Raw genomic sequence first — 21,784 nt, 5'->3', positions numbered from 1 at the left:
TGCAGCACCCAGGTAGCCGAGGTTCACCGCTGCCGAGGCCGCCCTGATCCTGAAAGAGTGTGATGACAGGTGGCCCGTGGACACCCCGGCCACGTGAAAGGCCCTCCTCATCACCACCCAAAATTGGTACTGCGATAGGGGGTTGCTGTCAGCGTGCGCGAAGAGGCACCCTTCACCCTCACCTCTGGCCTCCATGTAGGATCCCAGAGCCCGCACCAGGCACATGAGGTGCTCGTCTGCCCTATGCAAGGTGACCAGCTGACCCCAGCCACGCTGATCAGTTTTAGAGAAGCGGAGCCTCAGCGATACCCTGGCTGGGTCCATAACCAGGTCGCTCTTCTGCATGGCCCTGGCGGTCGGGCCCCAGGTCCCCCTGGGAAAAAGCTCCCTGACCCTAAAGGCCCCATAGAAAGCCACCAGCGCCGCCGCCCTGAACAAGGCTTCCTCAAAGGGGGAAGAGCATATGGCCCCCAAGCACTGCACGGCCCGTTGCAGAGCGTCAGGCATAATGGGCCGGCACTGGTCGGGTTGAGCCGGCGCCTCTCTGACCCAGCCTTCCAGCATGCACCGGACCCGGAAGTCGCCCGAGTGGTCGGGCAACCCCCTGGACTTTGCATAGAAGGCCAGGGCTGCCATGTGCCCAGCCATGGTGCTGATGGCGAGCCCTTCTCCCCGCAGGTGCACCAAGTACTGTATCAGGTGTTCGGGCGCCTTCCTGCTGCCTGAAACGCTGGAAGGCCGCAACCTTCCTGCTATAGGTCGCCTGTGTCCTAGGCGCCAAAGAAGCCTCGATTGCCCTGAGCGCCTCGACACTCCAAGGCTCCACAAACTGACAGGCATCTCCTCGGGCCTTGGGAAAGCGTCGGGGGCCAGCTGACAGAAGCGCCGCATCTGAAAACGAGACAGAGCATCCGCAATATCGTTTTGCGCTCCGGCACGTGCTGCACAGTAAACACTATGTTGTTGTGCAGGCAGGCCAGCACCAAGGCCCGGACCAGGCCCATTACCCTGGGGGACCTGGAGGTCTGGCAGTTAACCACTTGCACCGTTGCCAGGTTATCACACCAGAAGCGCACTGCGGAGTTGCGAAACTGGTCTGCCCAGATGTGCACTGCGACCACTATGGGGAAAAGCACGAGGAAAGTGAGATCCCTCGTTATTCCCTTCTCTGCCCAATCGCGTGGCCACCGCTCTGTGCACCACCTGCCCCGAAGATATAGGCCGAAGCCGAGGCCGCCCGCAGCGTCCGACTGCACCTGGAAATCTGCTTCCAGGAGCTGCGATGCTCTCCAAAAGGAAACCCCGTTGAAGGAGTCCAAGAAGTTTAACCACAACTTCATGTTCCTCCTCATGGCTGTGTTCACCCTGATTCTAAAATGCGGCAGCCTGCACCCCACCATAGCATCTGAGAGACGCCGCAAGAACGGGCGGCCCAGGGCTACCATGTGACAGGCGAAATTGAGGTGCCCTATCAGGGATTGCAGCTGGCACAGCGTGACCTTCTTGGCCCGCCCGCAATCCCTCAACATTGCCTTCAGGGTTTCCAGCTTGTCCTCGGGCAGCCGTGACAGCTGCCCTTGGGTATTCAACTCGATGCCCAAAAACGTCAGCCTAGTGGACGGACCCTCAGTCTTGTCCCTGGCCAAGGGCACCCCCAATTCGCCGCATAGGGCCACGAATGAGCTTAGGAGCATAGAGCATTGGGCGGAGCTGGCTCGGCCTCCGAAAAGATAATCATCAAGGTAATGAACCGTGGAATTGAGCCCTGCCCTCTGCTGCAGCACCCATTCCAGCATCGTGCTGAAGGCCTCGAAGGCTGCGCAAAACACTGAGCAGCCCATGGGGAGAGCCCTGTCAATGTAATAGTTTCCTCCGAATGCAAAACCCAAGAGGTCAAAGTCGTCGGGGTGGACTGGCAGCAGCCGGAAGGCTGACTCTATGTCGCATTTAGCCAGCAGTGCCCCAGGCCCGGACCATTGCTGTCACCTCATCAAACGAGGTGTACTGCACCAAGCACAGCTCAGCCGGTATCCCATCATTGACTGAGGTGCCCTTGGGATATGAGAGGTGGTGAATAAGCCTGAACTCACCCGGAGCCTTCTTAGGTACCAAGCCCAGAGGTGATATCCTCAGAGTCTGCAGGGGTGGCTTGCTAAAGGGGCCCAGAACGCGGCCCAAAGCCACCTCTTTATTGATCTTCTTAAGCATTATGTGCTCCATTCCCTTAACCAATTTCAAGTTCCTAGCTAGAGTAAGCTTCCGTGGAAGCCGGCATGGGATCCTAAAGCCTTCCGCGAAGCTGTTCTCCAAGAAGCGAGCGTGCTCCCCGTCCGGGTAGTCGCGCAGTAGCCTCTTAAGCACAGTGATCCTAATTGGGGTGGGTCCCCTATCCACGGCCACCCCCTTGGGCAGCGGGGGGCCCTATGCCACCTCCCGCGCAGGGGCCCCAGTGCCTGGCCTAAAGCTCTTCATTCGCGGGCAGCTAACCCCCGCGTGCCACCCCCCGCAAAAGCCACACTCGTGTCTGAATTTGCAGGGGGAGCGAGCGCACTTCCCACTCCTGTTGAACTCCCAGCATACCAGGGGACTTTGAACCCCCTGGGCGCCTGCGGAGGAAGCCGCTGGCGCCGCTGGGGTCCTGGAGATCAAATGCCCACTCTCAGCGCGCTCGCCAGTAAGAGGCCTGGAGGGCGTCATGATTCTGAGCCAAAGCTCAGAGTGCTGCTTTTCCCAAGAGATGCCCGGGTAGTTAGATGCGCGCTCCCTGAACGCCTGGTCATAGGCCTCCCAGGAGTTGCCCGCAAAATCCATGAATGCCTTGTGGATAGTGTCGAAGTACTTAATGAGGGCGGGGCCTTTTTCGGGGTACTTCTCGGTCACAACCCCCATGTATATAGTGAAACCGGAAACCCAGTTGTTCCAGTTACGCTCGATGGGCTTCCTCTTGGTCCTTTCCTTGTCCCTTTCCTGTTCCCTTTCCTTGCCCACAGGCTCAGGCTCCTTGAAGAGCAGCTGGAAAACGTCAATGAACTCACCCTTCCAAATGCGCTCATTTACATGAGGAAGCATGTGGTCGCCCAGGGGGACCGGCCCCCCGTCAAGGCTCCTGCCACCACCACCGGCGGGCATGCCCGCCGGGGTGGCCCGTGCCCCGGGCTGCCCCCCGCCACACCTGATTACATGTTGCATGTGGGGAGGCCCAATTCATCGGCCCGGGGAACCACCCAAAAGGCCCGCCTGGCGGGCTCCATGGCAAACCCCAAGGCCAGACCCCCTGCGGGGACTTACCACCTTGTCCCGCCTGTTCTTCGGAGGCGTCTCCCGCTGCGGATCCCGCGGCTGCTGCTCTGCCCCCACCAGGTTCCTCCGGAGTCTTGGTACCCGCCGGAGCCACCATGGCAGCCATTGCTGCCTCCAAAGCTGCTAAATGATCAGTGAAACCCTGCATCAGTTTAGTCCGCTTTGCTGCCCTGGTCATTTTGCGTGAGTATGCGGGAGAGGAGGGGGCTCGCTCCCTAGACATGCCCGCCCCGGACGGACCCCCACCATCCCTCTGCCGTGCCTCCCGTTCGCCCGCTATGGCTTCCAGCTGAGCAATCAGGGCCTTGTTAGCCCCCAGCTCCATGTCCCGCTCATCCTCGGAAGAGGAGTCTGGTTGAGGTGGGGGGCCCTTGCGCGGTGTTGCGCGCCTTTTTTGGACCCATGTCACGCATAGGAAGGGGCCACCTGTGCGCACGCCGCCAGGCCCAAGAACCCCGGAAGGACAAACGGGGGGAGAAAACTGGGGGGGGGGAGAAGCTGGACCTTAATGCCCCACGCACCGGACTAGGACAAGCAAAGGGGGGGACTGGAAGTGCCCAAGGTAATCTCCCCAGGCCGACGCGCACCCCCCGCCCCAGGCCTTATACCCGGCCTACCCCGCCCCCCGTGTAGGGCCCTCAAACCTGAGCCAGGTCGCCCCGGCTAGCAGCTCCACAAAGCTATGCCGAACTGTGCCAAATGCGGGGGGGGGGGCAACGCCACCCCCTTTGTCCTGCTGTGCGAAGCTACAGCCCCCGGGCAGAACCGAAGGATACGCGGGCGAGGTGGGTGGGTGCTGTAGGCCCGACTCTCCACCCCTGCTGCAAGTTCTGCCGCCGATGGGGGGGGTAGCGCTGAGGCCGCACCGGGCCGTGAACCCCGCAATAGGGGGCGTGGCGCTGGCCAGGCCTAGATTGCGCCCGCCCGGCCGGGCCGCGCTCGTCCTCCATGCCCGGGGCGTGAAAAAGGGGGCTGTTGCGGGCGGGCCACGTGCCCAATCACCGGTCCCCAGTGCCTGCTGAGGCGGGCCTTGCCCGCAAGCGCTGGAAAGGGCCGCCATGTGGCCTCCGGCCCAGGCCGCGTGGCCTGGCAAGATGGCGCCCGGCGCCGGCTGGGCTGGGCCTTGCTCCCCACCATGCCTCAGCGCGGTATAGATGGATGCGGGTGGGCCACAGGCCCGACTCTTCACCTGCTCCCCTCGCTGGGGGCTCCGCTAAGCCAGGCCGCTCGCTATTGCGGCCTAGCTGGAGCTCCTCCCGGCGCGTCTGACCTCTCCGAATGCAAGAGGCAGACTGAGGTTGCGCAGGCGCGCTGGGAGCTTGGCACTTCCGGTTTAAACCGGAAGTGCCCCGGGAGCCAATGGACAGCAGCTCCCAGTCCCACATGCTCCCTGGTAAGGGGGCCGGGACAAACGGGCTGCGCCGAGGACGAGCGGCGAGCGGCCCCCTTCCTACCCTACTTACTTTTCCTAGATGTCAGAAGCTACCTGTGCTGGGAATCTGAGAACCTCATACCATTGCTCTGTGTGACAGCAAGCTGAACTTGAGCAGGTTTGCCAGGTGTGGAGTTTGCAGATCCTGGACTGACTTTGCCGAGCCAGCTGAAGAACAGAAAGGATATAAAGGCTTTCTGTCTGTGCTCAGGCTTTGCCTCAGTTTCAAGCTCTCCTTGTTTCTGTTCTCCCTGGCTTGACTGTTTGGCTTCTCCAACCTTTGACTCTCTAGCTTACTGCCTGACCCCTAGTTTTTCGTTTGTCTACCTGGCTTGACCCTGAACTGCATTTCTGACCTCCAGCTTTACCTCTTAACCCCTGGCTTTTGGCTTTCCCTGAATTCAGCTCTGACTTATGGTTTGTGTCTCCTGATCCTGGTTCCAGTTTGTCTGCTTGTTCAGATGCTGCCTCCTGATTTGTTTCCCAGTTCCTGGTCTTTTCCCTTGCTCCTGGTTTTCTTCTGGAATCTCCAGGCCCTGACTTCAGGTTCCAGCTTATGTTCAGTGTCTGCAGTGCCCACAATAGGTCAGCATTTTGACCACCAAGTTTCACCTTGTTCGTAATTGCCCCAAGGATTCCAGTACTTTGATGCAAATGAAATCTGCTACATAGTGCTCTGCCAGCACCTTAAATCTTGAGACCAATCTCTTATTAGTTCCCCATGTCCTGCAACTTAATTGGTTAGAAGACTGTTGATCTGCCAACATTGGGATAAGGCATCCTTTCTGAGCCTTCTGTCTTGACTTTTCTATCTGCAGCCAATGTTCTAAGATCTTCTTCAGAGACCCTGTTCCAAGTGCCCTGTGTTCCCTGTAAGAGGGATTCCCAGATGTTTTTGACTACAACTCCCAGAATCCCCAACTGCAGTGGGCTTTAGCTGGGGATTATGGGAGTTGTAGTCAACAACATCTGGGAATCCCTCTTATAGGGAACACTGCAAACAAGGTGAGGTGGGTGGCTTCTACGGAGGGGGCCTTTTTGGTGATAGTTCCCCATTTATGGAACAGCCTCCCCAGTGAGTTTTGCCTGGCAACATCACTTTGTACTTCTAGATGCCAGGAGAAGATCTTTTTGTTCACTCACAGATTTTTTTAAAAAACATGTTTTTAAATTGTAATGTATTGGGGGTTTGGGTGTATATATGTGTGTGTGTGTGTGTGTTGTGATTTGATGTATGTTATGTGTTTGCTATTTTAACGTGTTGTGAGCCGCCCAGAGAACAATTTGTTATGGAGCAACTAACAAATAAAGTTGTTATAAATCATTTTCCTAGTTCAGCTGCCCTGCCTGACCAGGTCCCTATCTTTCCATCTCTCATTTTCAGTGAACAAAATAATCATCCCAGACCCTGGTTCTCATATGAAAATTTCCCTAATGTAACGGACATTTTCGCATCTGAACAAGCAGACAGTTAAGAAGGTCTTAATATTATGGAATCATTCTTCTTAACAGTGACAAGATTTTAAATGGCATGGCAGGTTAGCCAATGGCTTACTGGGAGGAAGTATCCAAAAACAAAATACACCGGTTGTTACCTTATTTTTATGTGACTCTCTATGATACTTCCTATCGTGGTTCATGTATTATGAAATAGAACATATTTTGCCTGCTAAGAAATTGTGCTGGAGTTCAGCAGATTCTTCTAATGCCAAAAGCAAATCTTCTGCCCCTTTCCAAGTAACCTGTCATTTGGTTGAATGAAATTTCTATTTTAGGATTACTAATGAATAAAGCAGTGGTATTTGCCTCTTTCATCTCATCTTCTCTGCTCTATTGAATTTTGTTCCCCCCACCTTTTATTCTCCTGGTAAATGCTTTATACATTCATGTGCTGATGGAGGGGTTTTCAATTATTAAACATTTTATGAAGTTATGATAGCAGTGTAATAGATTTTCATTCTTTTAAGATTTGTGCTTTATCAAAATGACTAACTGGATAAGCCTAGAAAATGTCAGAGAAGTAGGTTTTAAAGCTGCCTCAGAATTAAGAATTAAAAGTGCATTATATGCCAGTTTCTAAAGCGAAGTTATTCCTAATCCCACCACCCAATATACTAGGGTGTACATTCACAATATACATTCATATTGTGCCCTAATGAATCTAGTTTTGAAATTCTCACCCCTGCAGGAGGGGGAAGAAGAAAAAAGGTATATCCCCCAGAAGTAACAGCTTCTTAGAGTGCAATTTAGATGGGGGAAAGGACTAAACACCCCCCTCCCCATTTTTGCTGGTCTGAACAGTTTGTATCTCCCCACAACTGCTTTAAAATAAAAATGTCAGAGGTTTCAATCATGGATCTCTTGTGTAATGTCTAGTTTGTCCTTTTATGTATTTGAGGGCAGAGATCCTGTACTGAAATGTTAAATAGTAGTTGCGGTAGTAAGAAAGATCTGAGGTTCACGATTTGATCACACACACATCAACACATTGATCTGCTTGCAAATATATTAAATATTCTTCTAGGCAGCCTAGTCCAGGGATTCTCAACATTGGGTCCCCAGATGTTATTGGACTTCTACTCCCATAATCCCCAAACAAAGTCCACTGGGGCTGGGGATTATGAGAGTTGAAGTCCAGTAACATCTGGGGACCCAGCGCTGAGAATCCCTGGCTTAGTCTTTATACTGATTTTGAGTGTATGAAAGTGTAATAATTCTGTTTCTGTACCATGCACCTATGGCAAAGCAAAATAAGTTTGTGTCTAAGTGAAGTTCTGTGAAAGCATAATTAGTTTTATAATGATTTGTTATAACTCTACTATGCATTGTTTAAAGCCTTGAGATTCCTTCTTTCAATCTTTTCCCCCAATAGTACCCGCCAGTGCCATCTACTTCTTGATGTATTCAACTCAACAGAACATGAGCTCACAATTAGTGCAAAGAACAATGAAGACCTAGTCTTGCATGCTGGAGAATGCCAGCGGTAAGCTTTAAAAAATGCTGCTTCTTACTTCTTTCTTCTTGTTTTTCATTTGTTTATGTCACATTTATTTTATTTCTTCAATTTCTAGGCCACTTTTGCTAAAAAGCCCCAAAGTGGTTTATAGTATTTAAAATAATAAAAACACAATTTTATTATAAAACTTAATAGTGTGTGTGTGGGGGGAGGGGTCGGGGACAATGACGGGGGACACCATGGAATAAGAGAAGTTCCAACATCAAGTGCTTCCAAATGTATGCTGAAGTAGCAGGTCTTTGCTGGTTGCCAGGATGGCTAGAGCTCCATGGACCTCCTGAAGCTGGGAGTTCCAGACCCCAGGTGCTATCATGGAGAAAATTCTGTTGTGTGTTCTGGAGATGCATCTTTGATGGGTGCCATAATGCAAAGCAGAGTCGTCTCGTGCTGAGGTCCTTCCCATTTGCTTTTGAGGCAGCATTGATTTAGGTAGGTTTTTATAACCCTTCAGAGGAGAGCTCTCCTCCTAGTTGTCTGTCCAGCCTGCTCTTGAGAGAGGCAAACACTTTGAGCACATTCCATATCCTTGCCTTCATGGCCTGCTTAGTGTCGGGAGTTCTTTTCCATTACCCCTCTGCTGGTGATATGGAGAAGAAGTATAACTCTCTCAGAGTTTTGTTGAAGCTTATTATTGCAGCTCTAACTGAAGATGCCATACTTGGGCCCAACCTACATGTGGCATTCAAGTTGACATTGTAAGCAGGCCAGTATTGTGTTTTTCTTTAACAATGTGTACATGAAGGGTCATTTGGGACCATAGTAGGGGTAGCAGGGCTTTAACCCCTGTCTCTGCTGTGGTTCCAATCCATATTGGCAGCAACTGATCCCTCCGCCCTTTTTAACATACTCTGGGCCCCCCAATTAAGCTTGGGACCACAGTGGGGGCAAAGCATTAAAACCTCCCCACTGTCACTGCTATGTTACAAGGTCAAAAAGTTGATATGTTGGCGATGCAATGCACATAACTCTCAACTCTCAACAAAAGACCTTTATTGCGCAAAAAGAAATTAAAGATGGTATAAAAAAAAATCAAAGACATTTCGATGTAACACACCATCAGTTACATAAAGGACAAAAAGAGAGGAAATGGGGAGCAACTGTGTTTGAGGAATCATCCACATGAATGCCGAAGTTGCCAAGGAGCAGGGGTAGTGCTGTAGAGGCAAAAGGTGTACTAGTCATCAAGGTCTGAAATGAAGTTTGAGAGAGCCAGAATGATGATATAGAACAGCAACCCAGAGATTTTCACATAATGAACTTCAAAGAAAGAGATGCAGTGTGAAGGGGAGCGGTGGAAAAGGGACGAGGTAGACGCAATGGGCAGAGACAGGATTTGGGAGGAAGGCCATCACTGCCATCACAACCTTCAGGGTGAGTTCAGTGTGAGAAAGGAGACCACTGAAGGAGGAGACTGCAACAGTGTCCGGAGTGGGGAACTAGATTTCAGCGATGGGAGGTAACTGGAGGGATTGAGAGAGGAAAAGGTTGCACACAGTGACTGTTCTCTGGATGAGGGAATGGCCATTCCAGAGGGACCAAAGAAGGGGAGCAGAAAGGGGGACAGGTAACACATGCAAATGAGATTTGGGAGGAAAGAGTGGGTAGGCACCTTGAAGCGGGAAGAAGTATGTATCAGAAGGCGGGCAGGGCAAGGAGATTTGAGAGCTTAAACATTGGGCAGAGGAGCATGCATCAAAAGGCATATCTTACCAGAAGGAATGGCTTGGTCACAAATAGCCATTGCTATAGGCTGGAGAGCATATAGTGAAAATTGAAGCTGAAGCTGGACTCTATCCCTTCCAGCCAGATCCTGGTGGAACCTGGGAGATGATATCCACTCGGGGATGGTTCAGCAGCAAAGCAGAGATAGAAAACTGCGACCTCAGTTGTTTAGAGTTCATAGCTACAGAGCACGTGGCACTTGATGATCAAACCATACAAATAAATTTCATGATAGCCATTTGTAATTCAAAATAGTAGGTTTCTCTCCTGTCCCAGGTGTTCTATCTGTTTTTTTACCTCAGCTTGGCATTTAAATTCTATGCACAGAATGTCTGGCATGGAATAGTTTTAAACTACCTCATTAGAGAAAATATTTATCAAAGTGATGATCTGAATAGATCAGCCCTATCATTTGTCTTTTGTGGTGCACCTCTAGTGAGCTGTGTGGGTATTTTCATGGATGTGTAGTAAACAAATTTCAGACAGTAACTGGAAAAGTCATTATACTCGAGACTTGGCAAAAAAAGAGAAAGTTGTCTCTCTAGGCTACCCATTATATAAAATGCCGTAACATCAATTGCAGTTGCTATCAAATAAATGTCTTTCCAAGTATGAAGAAAGCAAAAGAAAAACAAATCGCTTAAGCTGACTGGTTGCTGCACTTACATCTGAATTGTCTATATTTCTTGAAAAGGAATTTTTGAATAAAAACTTGCTTTGTTCAGATGAAATTGGCCCAGTATAAAAGCTGAGGTCAAGACAGAATATGTTTCCTAAAGCTATAGATCATAATTTTTTTTTAAAAGGAAAGGAAAGTGGTGTTTGGGAAAGGAGTAGACTTCGTACCTACACTGACCACATCATCATCAGTAATATTTTGCATATTTCATATGTGTAGACAAGGAAAGAATAGTTTGTATTTTTGTTTTTAAAAAGCAACAAATGGCACCAGAACAGTCACTTTTTCTGCCGAAGTATTCTTTCTTTAAAAAAAAAAAAAAGCATTTGGATCTTACACCAACAGCTATGTTTGCATTGCACTTGACGTTCTGTAATAGTGTTTACTCTAAGCAGTATGTACTTCCTAAAGTCTCTTTTGTCAAGGGTCAAAATTCAGTTGAAATGACACATTTCTATGCAGTGGGGTTGATGGGCTGTTTCCTGTCCAGCAGCTTCTTCTGTCAAACCTGAAAGTACATTTCACAGTGCCTGAAGGTTTGTGTTTTGTGGGTGGTGATGGTGGGTAGGTGAAGTTGCTGAAGATGAGAAACTGCCATTTCTTCTAAACTTCTGCTCACCAGGCCTTATTAATATATTACTGATGTGGAACATAGGAAGCTGCCGTATACCAAGTCAGACCATTGGTCTATCTGAGCTAGATAGACCAGTGGTCTGACTCAGTATATGGCAGCTTCCTATATTCCTAGCTCAGTATTGTCTACACAGACAGGCAGCAGCTTCTCCAAGGTTACAGGCAGAAGTCTCTCCCAGTCCTATCTGGAGATGCCAGGGAAGGAACTTGGAACCTTCTCTGCCCGGAGCAGCCCCATCCCCTAAGGGGCATATTATATAGTGCTCACAAGTAGCATCCCATTGAAATGCAAACTAGGGTAAACCCCGCTTAGTAAAAGGGCAGTGCATGCTTGCTACCACAAGAGCAGCTCTCCCGCCATGTGGTGTGCTTACTGCTTAAAAAAACTACCTCATGGTTTGTATCCATGAAATATTGGTGTGAAGGTAAAAGTGCTGATCAAATGGGTTGCCCAGATCACTTCTTTATTTAGCACAGCTGTGTGAGCAGCCTTGAGGTAGGCAAAAGGTTTAAAATTCCATATGATTTTTCCCAATCACATAAATATTTAGAGGGCGTCCTGCTTGATATTCCACACTCTCAGAAATTCTGTTCTGCAGATGCACAAGGCAATTATTTCTCTATTGTGGCAGTGCAGAAACTGAATTGGTATCTTAAAAAAGCAGTACATCTCTGAGTACAAGATGATATAAACAATGGGGGATGATCTTGATCTTCATGTGCTTGTGAGCTTCCAGAGGAATAATAGAATATTAGACTGGAAAGGGACCTCGGAGGTCTTCTAGTTCAACTCCCTGCTCAGTGAAGGAAACTCCTACAGTGTTATTTAGAGATCGCTGTCTAGTCTCTCTTTTAAAATCTCTGGAGAACCAGGGTGGATAAAAATCAATGATTTTTTTTTTTTAAGAAAAGAAATCCGATTTTAAAATTTAAACTGGGTTTTTTTCATTTAAGTTGGATTTTAATGTTTTAAATTAATAAAAAAAAGAACCTAGGTCAAAGATATCATGAATATTCATCTTCAGTTGCTACTTGCTCGTCTGGTGGCTACTTAGAGATGGGCCTTCTCCATTGCTGCCCGAGGCTTTGGATTTATTATTATTATTATTATTATTATTAATTATTATTATTATTATTATTATTAATGCTGTTTACACACAGTCTACCTTATGTTTTTGACTAGATTTGATACTTTAATTATCGGGCCGTTTCCAAGGGTCTAAGATAACTAAAGAAAAATTAAAGATAGCGTTCTAGTATTCATGCTGTCCCAAGTAGTGTAGCCTTCTGTAGCTGATCTGTTGTAATTTTATCAATGCTCAAGGTGTCAAGATAGTGTTCAAGTACTTTTGGTAATGCTCCAAGGGCATCAACAACTATGGGCACCACTATTGTTTTCTTTTTCCAAAGCCGCTCAATTTCAATCTGAAGGTCCTTGTATTTAGTTATATTAGTTATAAACACATAAGATTTAAGGGCTCTTTTGAAGGCCACCAATAAGCCCAAACTGTGGATACCTGCTGGGAGTGCATTCCATAGGCCAGGAGCAGTTACAAAGGAGGCCAGGTTCTAAGTTGGCCCTCAGTCCCACCCCGGCCTTTGGGGTGGGACTGAGGGTGGAGGTCTGGGCTAGAGGTTGCTGGTCATTTTTTAATTGTGTTGCGCCAGGCCTTTTTGCAGATATCTGTTCGGGCTCTCTTGAGTGAGATGCTGCGGGGGCATCCGGCAGTTCTGGTGGGGAGTAGAAGAATTGGCGCTGGCAGAGCAGCTGGCCATTACGGGGGAAAGGAAACCAGTAATTTAGTAACTGTTTCCACATGCAACTGCCTTGCCAACTCTCAGGCCTCGGGGAGAAACTCCAACTACCCACAGAATCTGGCCTTGCTCCTCTGCAATGCCAGGTCAGTTCAGAATAAGAGTGAAATTGTCCATGATTTGATCATGGATGAGGGAGCTGACCTGGCATGTATAACTGAGACCTGGTTGCGGGAGGCAAGTGGTCCAGTGTGGGCTCAGCTTCTCACACCAGGTTACTGTGTCATAGAGCAGGCTAGGGGAAGTGGGCCGGGATGTGTGTGGAGTGGCTGTGGTCCATAAGAACATTGTCTCCCTTACCGGGCCCCTGTGAGACAGTTGACTTATATTGAATGTGTCTTTTTGAGGCTGGCAACTAGGGATAGATTGGGGATTCTGTTGGTGTACTGTCTGGCCCGCTGTCCAACTGACTCCATAACTGAGCTGATGGAGCTGGTTGCGGAGTTGGTGTTTGAGTCTCCCAGACTTTTGGTGCTGGGGGACTTCAATATCCACTTTGGGGTTGGTTTGTCTGGTGCAGCTCAGGAGTTCATAGTGGCCATGACAACTATGGGCCTATCCAATCTGTAGATTTTGAAGTCCCCCAGCACTAAAAGTCTGGGTTACTCCAACATCAGTTCTGAGACCAACTCTGTAAGCTTAGTTAGGGAGTTAGTTGGGCAGTGGGGTGGACAGTACACTAGCAGAGTCCTTAATCCCTTGATCCCAGCTGCAAAAATACACACTCAATATAAGTCAACTGTCTCACAGGGGCCCTGGTAAGGGAAATGGTATTCTTATGGACCACAGCTACTCCACACACACACATCCCGCCACCACTCACTTCCCGTAGCCTGCTCCACAACAGAGTAGCCTAGTAGATAAGCTTTTTATTTCAAATGATCCCTATTAAAATTGAGGATAAGACATTAAATATGTGGCAGAGGAACATAAATTCTTTTATCTGGACCAATAAAAAAACTGAGAATTAAGTTCAGGTTCATGCAAGATGTACAAGATCAGGGAGGATTGGCTGTTCCTAATTTGAAGTTATATGATCATGCCAGTTGCTTGACCTGGATCTCGGACTGGATCAGAGAACCAAACAGTTCAATGATGGCTATGGAAGGGTTTGACCTCCCAGAAGGGTTACATAAGTATTTATGGATTAATATAAAAAAGAAAGATCATGACATAAAATCCCATACAATTAGAAGTAGTTTATTACATGTTTGGGACAAATATAAGAAAAGGATAAGTCCAGAGCTATTGCCTTTGGCATCTATCATACACATATTTTTTCATGGAGAAGAAAACCCTGGAAATTTTGCCCACTGGAGAGAGAGGGCATACAATTTGCAAAGTTTAACTGTAGGAAAAACAAAAATGAAACCCATCCAGACTCTTGCTTCAGAATGGTCCAATGAGCCCTCATGGTTTCAGTATCTACAAATTAGTACTATAGTGCAGAAATAAATAAAAAGACAAGATGAAAAACTTAGATACTTAACAGAATTGAAAGTATTAATTACTAAAAATACCGATCATTTACTGGGATTGATATACAAGTTGCTATTGAAATATGATTCAGAAACAGAACAGGTAAAAGACTGTATGATCAAGTGGATGCAAAATTTAAACAGAACAATTGATATGCCACAATGGGAATATCAATGGAAGGTGAACATTAAGTTTACAGCAAATAGCACTTTAAGGGAAAATTTGTACAAAATGTATTTTCGATGATATATTACTCCCATGATGATTCCAAAGATGGATAGTAATTACTCTGGAGATTGTTGGAAGTGTAAGAGCCATGTGGGGACACTTTATCATATTTATCAAAGTGAGGCTTTTTTGTTAAATATGACTAAATCCTATATTCCTACCAAGTATACGGAGCTGTCTTTGTATATGATTACTAAAGCCAGGATCTTATATGCTGCTACATGGAGACAACAAATAATCCCCATTGTAGATGAGTGGTTATTAAAATTATGGGAATATGCCTCTATGGCTATGGTTACTGCTTACTTATGGAATACTTCAGATGAAACACATATTTCTGTTTGGGAGCCTTTCTTAATTTACAATTTAACCCAGGGTCAACACCAAGATTTGGTTTTTCTTTCTAGAATAGATGGCTAATTAAAGTGATTTCTGTGGGTTGTTTTTTTTTTAACCATTCTTGGCAAGGGTGTTTTTGTGTGTGTGTGTTTATTTTTTGGAAGGTGGAGAACAGAGGGCTGCTGCATTCCCTCGATTGATGTATGTAATTATGAGAGGTCCAAGAAATGTTAACTGTAAAGTTACTTTTATCTTTCTTTTTTTCTATGTCTCTTTTCTATTTCTGATATCTTGCTGAAAAAATAATAAAAAGATAAATAGATATATATTTTAAAAAAACAGAGTAGCCTGGTGGGAGAAGCTGGGCCCGAACTAGACCACTAGCCTCCCCCATCTAGGTCTCAGTTATACAAGCCAGGCCGACTCCCTCATCCATGATCAAGTCATGGATGATTTTGGTCTTATTCTGCACCGACCTGGCATTGCAGAGGAGCAAGGCCAGTCTCTGTGGGTGGTTGGAACTGCTTCCCAAGGCCTGAGAGCTGACAGGGCCGCTGGAAGTGGAAACAGTTACTAAATTACTAGGTTCCCTTCCCCTGCAACGGCCAGCTGCTCTGCCAACGCCAATTGTTCTACTCTACACCACAACTGTAATAGGTGATCCAGAGCTGCTGGACGCAGCTGTCTTCCCAGGAGAGCCCAAACACATGGCAACAAAAGTCCTGGCACAACCCACTAAAAGGAGGATTAACCAACTTTAGCCCAGACCTCCGCCTTAATATAACCTCCGCCCACAGCTCAGTCTCACACCAAAGGCCCAACACCAAAGGCCGGCCCCCTTTGGCGGCCGCCTACAGGTCAGCCACCTACTGCCAGCCACACCATCAGCCGCACCGCCGGGCCTCCCTCCGTCCTTATAATCACCCCAAAACTCAGTCACCCCTCTCACAGGTGGCTCCAAGCTGGGGCAGATGAAATTAGTGCCTACAGGTGGGAGCTGGCCTTGCTTCGTTGAAGGTTTTTGAAACAGAGGCAGGACAGTCATCTGTCAAGGCTGCAGTAGCAGCTGGAACTCTAAAATTCGATGTGAGCTTAAATATTTGGCCCCTCCCCATCCTTCTCATTTTCATCAGGCAGCCTAGTGAGTGGATTTGAGAGAACAGGACCTAGCCATGGCTGCTGTTAGCTTCCGCTTGTTCTGTGGGAAGTGTTTGGCTGGGATATTTTAGCAGCATAGTCTGTAAGCATGCTTTAGTTCTAGAAGCCATTCTCAATTGTAGTGACAGATAGATAGATAGATAGGTGTGTGTGTGTGTGTGTGTGTGTGTGTGTGTGTGTATGTGTGTGTGTATATATATGTTATACAGATAATAAGAGTATTTATGGAAAAGTGCAGTATTGTGTTTTTGTGGAGTTGTATATCATACTTTTTAGACATGTCTTCTTTGTGTTTTGCTTTCCCCACTTCTTCACAGGTTACAGATGTTTTCATTGGTGTTTCATAGAAACACCCAGATAATGTTTCCGAGAAGTTCTAGTAAATTTAGAATTTTGTAATGTGAACATACTGAATCTACCCAAGGGGTATGCAGCACGATAAGCCTGAGGTGGCTTGTAATATTAAGCTGCTATAAACAGAAAAGGGAACATTGATCTCATTTTGTGAATAATATTATATAAGCTCATCTGATGCCACCAAGGAGAGAATCTGCTTGACCATTAGTGATGGGTTTCTGTTCTAAGTAATGCTTTCGGAGTGCAGGCATGCTACTTTAAGTATTTGTGCTTGATGCTGATCTTGGTTTGTAACAAATAAACGAAATGATGTGCTCTCTTGCACAAAAGCACAGGACCACTGGTGCTTTGCTAGCAGCCTGCAGCAGTGTGGGTGGACCAGCATTGCCTGCATTATGCTGCACAACATATGGGCCTCTGTGTGTTACCAATAGAATCTATACTGCAATTCAGTGGCAACATATGCATGCCCATTAGTTTTCTATCGCTTTTTTGAAAGGAAAACTAACGGGGGGCCATGGCAGACCTTGGAAGTGGGTATTGTTCCCTGCTTTTCACTTGTGAGCTTCCAAACATTTCCACTTTTGATTAAAGGTTTTTTTTAAAGATCGTTCATTATGTCTGAACCAATCAATGTTGGTTTCTCTAAGCAATTTCTTTGAAATAATCCTAGATATGAACCCAAGTTTGAAGTTGGCTTCTGTTCATTATGAAGTTGGTTAGAAGGAACAACAACTTATCTTGGTATGTTTTTTCATCTTAGCTGGAAGTAGAGTTCTTTGGAAGCTTTCATATTCAGTGACGAAAGTTGTGCGTGCTCCCACGGATAAGGGGCATTGCATGGAACCAGGATTTAACTGTGATTTCATGTGACGTTTGAACCTGCCCACTGATTGTCAAAATTTGTTACAAATGATATTTAAGTCAGGAGTCTGCTTGAAGCATTGTGATTCTTGCCAAGTAATGCTTTTTTCTTCTTCTTCTTACTTCAGGAATCTATTGGGGGTACTTTGGAACCTATTCTGGAAGTGGGTTAAACTCTACACTAGCTTCCTCATTGTGATTTCACATTATTTCTTTCCTAAGTTAACTTTTTATGTAATAATGTTTACTGTAATATATTAAAATTCTCAGTAAACAGCTAGCAACATCAACAACAGATCTGCTGAGTATTTGGCAGTATAGCCAGCATGCTGATTTTCCATACAGATTTTGAGAGCTGGTGTAGTGTACTAGCTATGAATGTGAGCTATGAGCCAGGAAGTGAAATCTCATTTCTGTCATAAGGAGTGGGCAGACTTAAGGCTTCCTGGAGGTCCTTTTCTTTTGCCAGTGCCTTGGGAAATATCAGCATGAAATATCAACTTGGGAAGGTGGAGCTGTTCACAATGTGGCAGCTTGTTCAAAAGAATGACATCTACAGAATAAGGGATTTTAATATCAAGCCCTCTGAATTCCATGAGAAAATTGATACAGGACAGGAAGGCAGCAAGCTAGCTTAGAACATAGGAAGCTGCCATATACTGAGTCAGATCATAGGTCCATCTCACTCAGTATTGCCTTCACAGACTGGCAGCGGCTTCTCCAAGGTTGCAGGCAGGAATCTCTTTCAGCCCTATCTTGGAGATGCTGCCAGGGAAGGAACTTGGAGCCTAGATGGTCTTCCCAGAGCAGCTCCATCCCCTGAGGGGAATCTCTTACAGTGCTGACACTTCTAGTCTCCCTTTCTTATCCAACCAGGGTGGACCCTACTTAGCTTAAGGGGGCAAGTCATGTTTGCTACCACAAGACCAGCTCTCTTCCCTGCTTTGTGGGGGGAAGAAAATGGATGTGAGAGAAAGTAAAAGAAACTGAGCAACGATACAGAGAGATGAAAAATGGCAAGGGCATGCTCCCCATTCAGCCAGCTAATCAGATTTGTAGTATTGACTGGAAAGAAAGGGAGGGAGGAGCAAGCCCAAATGCCCGGAGAGCTGCTTCAGAGAAGCGAGGGATGGATCTGCCACTACTCCTGAGCTACCTAATGCCTGCCCCTGCCCTAGCTGGCCTTACGCAAGCCTCTCTCAGCTTCCGTCCACATGCTTTTCATCTGTACCATGTGGATAATCATACCGAGCTGTTTATTGTTGTTGTTAAGGTTGTTTAGATAATGTATGGCAGTTGGTTGAACATTCAGAGTGCCCGATAAATGTTGTTGCTGTCAAAAAGTGACAAAAACATTGACCTGAATCAGTCTACAGTCTGCTTTCATAACATCCTTTGTAAGTCTCCCCTTATAAGGAAAAAAAAAATTAATGTAATAGCTTCATCCACCATAAACAAGCATGACCTGAGAAACCTGATAGCTCGCCCTGTGAAGCTACTTTGCATTTTTCCAGAGTAGCTCCTGAAGCCAAACCAGTGGAAACAGACCTGCTGTACACAAACATGAACACATTTACATAATTCAGTCTCACATGCAGGTGTACGTTAACAGTTTGAAAGGTTTGATGTGGTGTTTTTTGTACACAGTGACAGGAGAAGCAATAATGGGATAATTTATGACACTTCCTGAAGAATTTCTGTGACTCATTTTCAGCCATTCTGATCTGTTTGTCAGCAATCCTAAAAAGGTGTTTGTTTTTTTCCTTCTGTACATATTACATTATTCAATAAAGAGGCCATCTAGAGCCCTCTTCAGAGCAGATATTAAGTTCTATGCAAAAAGCAAAACAATGAACTGTCAAGACAAACTCTGGGCACATGTTCAGTCTTCAGCTTGCATGCTTTTAGCACAAAGAATGTAATTTTGGGCACATAGGAGAAGGTCTGTTTCCCTCTCTCTGATGAATGTTAAGTACTCTGATACGCTCATATTTTGAACATATGAATAGAACTGTGACAGGAAGAGAGGTCTTTGTCTAATAGCTGTAATTGTTCTCACTGATTTACCTGTCCTCCGTTGCCAGAAATGGAGCTAGACTAAAGTTAATACCTGGTAACCTAGAATACCTTTGTGTGATTTATACACTAATACCCCATCTCCATTTCGCCCCAAATAGTATGTCTTCCTTTTACTTCTCTTTTTTATGAAGCAGTAATGATCTTTTTTTATATGCCAATATTTGTTCAGGTTTTCTCATTACGCTTTATAATGGGAATCTCTTTTTTAATAGGTTCTTAGAACCTCCTTTAAAAAATTACTCAATGGTGCATCTAGTCTTTTAGTCTACCAGTCTTTTAAATTCCTTCAGATATGTAGAGACAGGTATGTTTTAAAGCACTAATTAAAGAGAGAGAAAATGAACCTTAAAACGTCTTAGTAATTTGCAGCTCGGGCTTTGCTTACTCCAGAACTGCTCATGAAAAAGCTCCTTTCTTCCATTACAGTGATATGAAATTTTGTTTTGTTCAGCAAGTGTCTTCCTCTTATGGGATATGTCACACATAGTTCAAATACCATTTCTGCCTGTATCAGCCCCACATTGGCTGTGTTCTAAACAACAGACCTTGCTTTTGTATTCTTTCATTGTGCGAGGTAGGATCTTTTGCAGAACTTTTCACAGCAATGTCTCAAAGGCTGTGGAGTGTTCTTTCCCCTGAAGTGAGGGATTCTAGTGCCTTGGCTGTCTTTAGGAAGAGCTGTAAGACTTTTTTATTTAGTCAGGTATATAGCCTTCCTGGTTCAAGCTTGCTGTAAGTTGGGGAAGAGTTCTGTTTTGAGCTGGGGCCTTTTTTTCTTTTTCTTTTCTACTGATCTGAGTGGAAGGTGACAGTCTTGGAGTTACTATTTCTGAGTATTGTAGTAGGTTCTTGCTATTAATGAGGACAAGTGGGCACCCATTTTTACTGACCTAACCATTGAAAGAAATAGGAAGAAGTATAGTCGTCAGGTGATTCTAGCCTCATACAGACATTGTAAAATCTTTTCGCTGTAGCCATGTACAGTGGAGCAAAGTGGGAGAAAGCCCCACCCCTGCTGCGTCAATCAGCAGTGCATCTCGCTATTCATGCTTACTCTCTAAAGAGAGAAGAGCCGTAAGTGTGATGATGGGTGCTTCTGTGATTGCAAGACTGGATCTATCCAGTCTTGCTATCAGGGAAGCATTGACTATAATGCTTCAGGCTTTCCCCCCTTCATACAAGCCTTGCTGTAAGCATGAGTGGTGAGGTGCGAGGCTGATTGATGTGGCGGGGATGGGACTTCCTCCCCCTTCACTCTGCTGTGCACGGCTACAGTGGGGCAATTTTATAACGTTTGAATGAGGCTTATGTTTCAAATGTCTCTCCAGTACATGGGACAATGGTCGTGTCTAAGCCCATGCAACTTAACAGAATGTAATACCACAAAGATTACACCCTTGAGACTCTTAAAGATGGAACTAGGGATTGAGGGCTAGAGACTTCAGCTCCCAGATTAAGGATGAGGCATTCTGCCTCAAAAACGTATTCCTTTAGTTTATCTCCAACTACACTCTTAAGGAGCCTCAGCAAAGGCTGTTACTGTGTGGATGCCAGTTGTGGCCTTGGACTAACATTCATTTAAATATGTGAAGCGAGCATTCAGACAACACAGGTACAAGTGTGTATACTGCAGTACTCCAAACAAGAAGGGTCAAGGGCATGGTAATCATAATGAATTCCCGGGTCACCCTGGCCCAGAAATGGGCACAGCTGGCGCACCAGTCAAAGCTGAGCAAGAACACCTCTGGCCACAGCAGTCACCTTGATGTCAAGGAGCTTCCGAAGCAGCCCACCTGTTCATTCAAGGGGAGTGCAACCCCATCCAGAAGAGATTGACAACCCACCTCCAGATCAGTGGATCTCCTAACCAGTATGCCTTGTATGGATTTAATTTCACTTGTATGGATTTGCCTTGTATGGATTTAATTTCACTCTACCCATAGGTGTGCTGACCTCTTTTATTCTAGAAATGGCCTTGATGAGGCCAGAAGGTGGAAATCTTTACAGGGCAGGGCCTTTTTCTAGAGTATGATGCTGCTGCTCCTCACTGTGCCTGCACTCCCTCCACCTCGCCCCCCGCCCTACACACAACCAGGATCGTGCCAAGGGCCGATAGAAGCTCCTTGGAGCCATACGACTCTGCTGCGGATGATGCGCTGCAGCAGCAAATATTTGGAAATGCTGCTGCTGAATAGTTCTCTTTCTGCTCCCATCATAAGACTTAAGTTATTTAGCCTATGTACTGTGAATTTTGTGAAGCTCGTCTCTCCTACACTTTTGCCAGTATTGATGGTTGGTTTGCCAACCTGAGACTTGTTCTTGCTGTTACTTTAACAGTAATGTCAGTGAAGTTGTATTTTGGTTAATCTGAAATATCACGGTTCCCAAGACATTGGCCTCATACTTTGCTGCTCTGTTTCATGTTACTGTTAAAATAGCTTTGCAAACGCTTTTTTCTTTGGCAACTTAAGGCTGTGCTGGTTCTCGAAAACCTTGGAGGATTTGTGTGATCTGTCACCGGACATCAGGGGGAAGAGAGAAGATGGTATTGGATGGTTGTTTTCTTGAGGGAAACCTATAATTCTACACAATGGTGGGCACAGCTTTCCGGGTCATCTGTATTCTTTCCGAATGACTTATTCTCCCTTCTGCATAACTAGGGTTTTTCTTTTCAATTCATTGC

The 21,784-nt window shown here is 46.3% G+C and overlaps 1 protein-coding gene across 3 annotated transcripts in view; it reads left to right on the top strand.

Annotated features, from left to right (window-relative positions):
• Positions 1-21,784, top strand: part of TRAPPC9 (trafficking protein particle complex subunit 9) — a 523,543-nt gene that overhangs the window by 158,944 nt on the left and 342,815 nt on the right. For all 3 annotated transcript variants that reach the window (XM_053245610.1, XM_053245609.1, XM_053245611.1), the window contains one exon: positions 7,605-7,715. In XM_053245610.1, coding sequence (XP_053101585.1) covers positions 7,605-7,715 — 111 coding nt within the window. The remainder of the gene's footprint in view (positions 1-7,604; positions 7,716-21,784) is intronic.

The sequence above is a fragment of the Hemicordylus capensis genome, chromosome 4 (genome assembly GCF_027244095.1).
Source record: "Hemicordylus capensis ecotype Gifberg chromosome 4, rHemCap1.1.pri, whole genome shotgun sequence".
In the NCBI taxonomy this organism is placed as follows: Eukaryota; Metazoa; Chordata; class Lepidosauria; order Squamata; family Cordylidae; genus Hemicordylus; species Hemicordylus capensis.
Note: the sequence above shows the minus strand (reverse complement) of the source record. Positions and strands in the feature narration are given on the sequence as shown.